Genomic DNA, 7257 nt, shown 5'->3' with positions numbered 1-7257 from the left:
GATCTCCCTGTGCTACGCAGCTGCTTCCACTAGCTAGCTATTTTACATTTGGTATTGCATATATGTCAGTGCTACTCTCTTACTTCGTCACAGCTTACCCTTCCCCCTCCCCGTGTCCTCAAGTCCATTCTCTACGTCTGCGTCGTTACTCCTGTCCTGCCCCTAGGTTCATCAGAACCATTTTATTTTTTTAGATTCCATATTAGCGTACAGTATTTGTTTTTCTCTTTCTGACTTACTTCACTCTGTATGACAGACTCTAGGTCTATCCACCTCACTACAAGTAACTCAATTTCGTTTCTTATTATGGCTGGGTAATATTCCATTGTATGTATGTGCCACATCTTCTTTATCTATTCGTCTGTCGATGGACACTTGGGTTGCTTCCATGTCCTGGCTATTGTAAATAGTGCTGGCTGGCGGATTCTGAACCGCTGCGCCACCAGGGAAGTCCCCAGAGATTATTTCTTAAGGGAGGCCCTCCTCAACCCCCATCAGTCTCTTCCCTGCTGACCTAGACTCGCACAGCCTTACGTAACTGCTCCGTCATAGCACCATGCACACTTTTATTTTCACACATATCTGTAAGTTCCCTTTCTATAACCCTCTGTTCTATTGAACCTTACCCTCCTGCCTCATCGTTTTGTCTCTAGTGCCTAACGGTGCTTGGCATATCTTAGGGGCTCAGTCAGTGTCCGTTGAATAAATAATTGGAGACAGAGTACGAGGCTTAGGAAGGTTGATCAAGGCTTTGTTTTCTACACGTGGAGTAGGAGATGCCCTTAACACATCCGAGTGGGGATGTGTTTTGAGCAGTTGGTGTGAGGTTGGGATGCCTTTGGAGATGATCGTGGCCAATAGTTTATACCATGGGAGTGAATAAATTTGTGGGGAAGGATGTGTGAAATTAGCAGGGAAGAGGGCCCACGACTGAGGAGCAACCTCAACATGTGAGGGCAGGAGGTGAAACCAGGAAAAGAGACTGCAAAGCAGGGGTAGAGAGAAAAACTGGGAGAGTGTGCGGTCGACGAACCCAGGGAGGAGAGAGAGCGAGCAAGAGGGGAGGCTTCACCGTGCCACGTGCTGCTAGCAGAACACGACTGAGGACAGGTCAGTGTCTCGTAGACTGAGCCACTTCGAGGTAATTGGTGACTTGAATCAGAGCAGTTTTGGGAGAGTGGCAGAGGGGGAGGGCATGCCGGAGTGGGCTGAGGAGTACAAAGTAGTACCTCTGAGAAGAGCATCCTTGGCAAGCTTTGTGGTTTTTAGAGGGGACCGAGTTTGCTTAGAATAAATAAGTTAACGGTTATCTCTGGGACATGGGATTTTGATTTTCTTCGTTTTACTCCCGTTGGTCTACCTTCAAAATATTTTCAGAATGTGACCACTTCTCACCACCTCCCCTACTATCTCTCCGTGCTGAGCCACCATCATCTCTGACATGGGTGACTGAAGAGCCTTCTAACTGATCTGCCTGTGCCTACCGTGGCCCCCACAGTCTGTTTTTCATACAGCAGTCACTGTGATCATGGGGAATGTGATCAGCCATGCCACTCCTCTCCTTAAAACCCTTCACTGGCTCCTATCGTGAAGAGCTAACACAGCCCGCAGAGCGTCCGACAAGGGCATTCGGGGTCTGACCACTGTGTCCTACCTGCTCACTGCTCTCCATCCATTGTGTATCTGACTTCCATTACCCTCTTCTCCTTTCTGTGCTGAAACCACAGTGGCCTCCTTCCTGTTCTTCTAACACACCAGACAAGCTCCTGCCCCAGGGTCTTTGCACTGGCCCATTCCTCTCCTGTGCACTCTTCCACTAGATACCAACTTGGCTAACTCAAATCTCTGCTCAGATGTCATCTTCTCATTGAAGCTTATCTCGGCTTCTCTATTTAAATTTTTACCTTATGGGGATGAGGTGGGGGGGGAAATGGGTGAGGGTGGTCAGAGGATACAAACTTCCAGTTACAAGACACATTCTGGGATGTAAGGTACAGCATGGCAACTATGGTTAACAATACTGTATTGTATCTTTTTTCTTTTTTCATCTTATTTATTTATTTGTTTGTTTATTTTTGGCTGTGTTGGGTCTTCGTTGCTGCACGTGGGCTTTCTCTAGTTGCGGTGAGCAGGGGCTTCTCCTCGTTGCGGTGCGCAGGCTTCTCATTGTGGTGGTTTCTCTTGTTGCGGAGCACCGGCTCTAGGTGCGCGGGCTTCAGTAGTTGCGGCATGTGACCTCAGTAGTTGCGGCATGTGGCCTCAGTAGTTGTGGCGCACGGGCTATAGAGCGCAGGCTCAGTAGTTGTGGCGCACGGGCATAGTTGCTCCTCGGCATGTTGGATCTTCCTGGAGCAGGGCTCGAACCCGTGTCCCCGGCATTGGCAGGTGGATTCCTAACCACTGTGCCCCCAGTGAAGCCCTACCTCTCATTATTAACTCAATGTATTAACTCAGTTTTGCTTATAATTAGTGCAGTTTCTATTATCATTAATGAACTGGGAGAAGATCGGGTGGTTGTCTAAGTAGCCTGAACTGACTAGAGAGGAAGTCCCTGAGGCAGGGGAGGAGTTGTGCCCACATCCAGAGCAGTCTAGCCATTGGAGGTCCATGGCTCATTAAGTAGCCTGAGATTCTGGGCTGTGTCCAAATAGGTACAAAGATCATTTGTGATCTAGGCATGGTCTCTTCTTGGGCATCTGAACCAGAATTCCCTGAAAGATCCCCAGGTGGTACTCAGTGGATCAGGATGTGGATGGAGGTGAGCTACACAGAGGGAACCGAGTAAGGTCCACCCTCCCACAGCCAGAGCCACCCACTGTCTTCTTCCAGTGCTGAGGCAAGCCACCTGGGTTTCCTCAGGCCACTGCCAACAGGTCTTCCGGTGTCTAAACTGAAGGGTACCCCACCAAACCCCAGTATTGGGAGCCTGCACCACAGACCCCACCACGGAGACGGACACTCATGCTGATTCCTTTTTTTTTTTTTTTTTTGCGGTACGCGAGCCTCTCACCGTCGTGGCCTCTCCCGTCGTGGAGCACAGGGTCCGGACGCGCAGGCTCAGCGGCCATGCCTCACGGGCCCAGCCGCTCCGTGGCATGTGGGATCTTCCCGGACCGGGGCACGAACCCACGTCCCCTGCCTCGGCAGGCAGACTCTCAACCACTGCGCCACCGGGGAAGCCCTGATTCCATTTTTAAAACATTTATTTTCAGGACATGTTTGTGCTCGTATGCAAGGAAACTTTGTGGGGTATCTGTGGCTGCCAAAGTGACATCTGGCAGGATTAACTGGATCACCAGAGCCAAACAATGAGGACTGGGAAGGCGGCAATAACTGTGAGGCCTGGGCCCATGTGGGGGCAAGATTTTGAGAATGACCACTTAGGTGACAACATGGGATTCCCACGAACCGCAGCTCTGGTTAGTTTCTGGTCTGGAGCCAGATCCTCTCTCTGATGCAGACGTGGGAGGACGGAGCAGCAAGAGCTGCCCAGCTGCTCATCTGGGAACTCATCCTCCCGTACCTGGAGGCGGCAGTCAGCACCTCTCACAGCACCCCCACGTACACCTGCTCAGAGCTACTCTTTTGCCCAGCCCAGCATACCTGTTCCACCTGTCTGAATACCCGCCGCCCCTTTCCTCGAAGCACACCCCAGAGTTCTTCCTCACTCCAGCCATGCCCCAGCAACTCCTCTATCAGTACCGGGTATATGGACACGTCCTCCAGCCCCTGTGGGAACCTGTGTGGCCACCAGCCAGCCAGCTCTTGGGCCTCAGACCTGTTCCCTGGTCCTGAGTCAGAACCAAAGCCCTATGTGTCCAGGGTCCACTGAACTCCAGCCCTGGTCAGATATGGAAAATGGAGACTTGGAGAGAGTAAATGATTCACTCCTGCTCTTCATCCTTCAGAGGAAGACCCCAAAAGCGTCTCGACTATTCATCAGAAGTCATTGAGTTGTACTGTTAAGATCTATGCCTTTCACTGAATGCACTTTTTGCCTCCATTTATAAAGAGAAGAAAAGCTTTTTAAGAACTGGGTTGAGCCCCCTGCATGCACAGACCCAACTGCAGGCAGAGAAGATGGTCAGCCCAGCCCAGACGTTGCTAAGAGTCTGCTCAGAGGCCATGGGTCTGGTCTGCTGGCACTGGATGGGCGCAGATGCTGGGCAGTTGATCTCTGTGTGGTGTTTTAGACAAATATGATGACCTAGAGTAGGGTCAAACAGACAGGAAAGCCCAGGAAGCAGACCCTGAGAGAGGGGAGATACCAGTTGGGCCAGCACACCTGAGGCTATGGTGAAGGCCATGAGGACCACAGTGTGGTGGGCACGGTGGCTGTGAAAGCCCCACTGCTGCCCAGCCAGCCCGAGACAAGCCACGGGGAAGCACCCACCGGCCAGCCCCGTCATAATCTCCGCCAATCCCGAAGAACTTGCATCCAATGACTGCCCTGATGTGGTCGAAGTGATCTGAAAAATGGAAAGTCAGCAGTGTGGGGCTTCCAGGGCAGGGGTGGGGTGATGACTGACCTCTGTTGATTCCCCTTTTTGCAGCCTGTAGGCCAAACAGGCCAGTTGCTTCATGGCCTGGCACCGAGAGTACCAACTAGAGGGCCCTGAGGTTTGATCTGAAGTGATCCCAGCTGGCTCTAGAACTGGACTTCAGATTTGGAGTGGACCCCAGAGCCCCCTGTTTGGGCCATTTCCCACCCAAGATTCACCCTGCCTACCAGTCTCCTTGAGAACCTGTGGGGGCTCCTTTCCCCGGGTGTGGAGGATGAGAGAGGAACAAGAGTACAACTGATGAAGACCCCAGAGACCTAAGGAGCTGTCCAGTCCCTTGGCCAGAGGTAGGGGCAGTGTGCTTTAGGAGCCCCTGCAGAGGCACAGATGGGCAGCACCCGGGCTCTGTGTCTGACAGCCTCCCTGATACCCATCATTATCACAGTTTTGATTCCATGGCTCCAGTTCCACATGGCACCAAGGTGCTGTGTACCGTCCATTATTGGGTTTTTGGGAGCTGTACCTATTGCCAACAGGTGGGTCAAACCACTGGGGCTCTTCTGAAGTCCTCCCCAAATTTGGACCCAGCTTCAGCTCCAAATCAGAGTTTTCAGAGAGCCCAGGGCGAGGCTCACCTGCCCCAGTAGACACGTTGGCTAACGGGTTGCACTGCAGCACCCGCACAGACAAGGACACCATCATGATGCCACCGTTCATCTTCTGCAGGGGCGGACTGGTGGACAGTCAGCTTGGCTCCCAGCACAGCCACCTGCCTGTTCACTCGGCCCCTGTGAGAAAGGTGTTCAGCCCTGGCTTTGAGGTCAGAGTCATCTCCTCTCTGGGTTTGTGTGAATGGAGGAACTGCAGCCCGGGTCTGGGTGGTGTCTTGGCCCTGGGTTTCCGGGTTTGGAGGAGTATCTTACCACCTAGACCCCAACCTAGGGCTCAAGAGTTCAGGGGCTGTGGACCGTGGGTTTTGGGGGCAGAAGATATTTAACCTAGGGTTTGAGGAAATTGAGGGAGAAGAGGCTCAGGTTCAAGGGCTCCTGGTTTGAACCTCTTGCTTTAGGTTTGAGGGCCAGGGCAGTCTCTCACGAGAAGCTGCAGGATATCATCAGGAACATTCCGAGTGTTCCTGCACACGCCCCGGGCCGCTGAGTGGGAGAAGATGACAGGTGCCTGTGACACTTGTAGGGCTCGCCGTGCCACAGCATCCGAGACATGGGCCAAGTCCACCATCATGCCCAGGCGGTTCATTTCTGCCACCACCTTCTACAGGAACAGGATGGGGAGAGGGCATCAGGGCTGCATTTATCTTGTGTGCATTTATCTGTAGGGAACAGGCGGGGCTGTACATTCATGTTGGGCAGGGTATGGAACCCGGGTACTTACCTTGCCAAGCCGGTGAGCCGACTGACATTGCTGTAGAAGGGGTGGATACCCTTTGCTGTGCTCTGTGCCCTGCAGGATGGCCAGGAGGCAGTCTGACTGGTGGCCATGACTTTGCTACAAGAGCCTAGAAAGAGGTTCTTTTGAACCGTCTACACCTGCAACTCCCTGGTGCAAGAGGAGGGACCCAAACTGGGCTGTGCCTGGCAGTAGGAGGGCCCTTCTGGGGACTCAGTCTTGACTATATTCAGGAAAAAAATGCATAGGCCCTTTTTGGTCAACTGCATCATTGTCCAAGTTCTGTCTCTTTTCACTTGCTTTAAAGGCAACTCCAATCTGCCTCTTAAAAACTGTTTCCTACAATTCTGCCTTGCTTTCAAATCCTCTTCGTTGCCTTCCCTCAATATATTTTTGGACGAGAGCTGTCCTTTATAACTGTACAGGTTTGTGAATTGCAGTGCCCCTGAGCTCCATCTTTCAACTCGCTTTTTTGTGAGCTGGCTGCAAAACCGCAGGATTGCTTCAGGCCCTATTCTGGTTCGGGGGGGCGGGGCAGGCTGAGCCTTTGGTTAATTCTTATTCTTGATTGGAAATTAGAGTGACATGTGCCTGTCCAAACACCTAGAGCTGGTCTCTCACTGGCTCCCCCTCTCCCCGTTCATCCTCTGGACAATTTGCAAACTGTACAAAACAGGAGGTTAAAGGTGCTGATTCTCCAAGTGGGGAGATTGATAGTAAAGCGGCTGGAATGGCAAACCCGAGCACCAGGAGATGAAAAATAACGTGCGTTTTAGAAACCTTTCCCGATCACTTGGGTGTACCATCCTCTGGGTTTCCCATCCATGTTTTAGCTGTAGGAAGATTCCCTTGAACCTGGAGATTTGGGACCCATGGAATGGGTAGCACACAGTATTACTTTAAAGGGTCTGCATTTGCTCACCCAACCTCACCAATCCTGTCGGACCCAAGCGTGTCCAGCCTTATGTCTCTTCCAGCTGTGGGTCTACATGTGGTCAATCCAGGTTGCATCACAGCTCCTGAACGAATTTTGTAAGAATTTCTCTTTCACTATCTTTTTTTTTTGTAATTTATATTTATAATGGGGTTTAGCTGATTTTCAGTGCTGTGTTTATGCTGCTTTACACCCACTTGATTCACTTACAGAGAGATATCAATAAATACTTTTTAAAGATTCTTACTATGCAGATATATTCTGCGGTGAATAGGGTGTGTTGAGTCCTGTTCACTGAGCAATGAGTAGGTCTTGTCTATTACATATTTGGTTGATGGAAAGGTATCTGTGCTAATTTCAAACTTGTTTTATGCCTCACCCCACCTCATCTTTCCCCGTAAGCAGCCATAGTGT

The 7257-nt window shown here is 51.3% G+C and overlaps 1 protein-coding gene across 1 annotated transcript; it reads right to left on the bottom strand.

Moving 5' to 3' along the window:
• Positions 1 to 3265: 3265 nt before the first annotated feature.
• On the bottom strand, positions 3266 to 5863 carry LOC308617992 (dipeptidase 2-like; the record flags this gene model as incomplete). Its single annotated transcript, XM_081235377.1, has 6 exons — positions 3266 to 3523; positions 3568 to 3739; positions 4394 to 4469; positions 5138 to 5222; positions 5598 to 5774; positions 5858 to 5863. The coding sequence occupies 6 exons, from the start codon at positions 5861 to 5863 to the stop codon at positions 3293 to 3295; spliced, it is 747 nt and encodes a 248-aa protein (XP_081091503.1). The 3' UTR covers positions 3266 to 3292.
• Between the last annotated feature and the right edge of the window lie 1394 nt (positions 5864 to 7257).

Source organism: Mesoplodon bidens (genome assembly GCF_964165515.1).
Source record: "Mesoplodon bidens genome assembly, chromosome: 5".
Lineage (NCBI taxonomy): Eukaryota > Metazoa > Chordata > Mammalia > Artiodactyla > Ziphiidae > Mesoplodon > Mesoplodon bidens.
The sequence above is the reverse complement of the archived record's forward strand: the minus strand, read 5'-3'. Positions and strand labels throughout refer to the sequence as shown.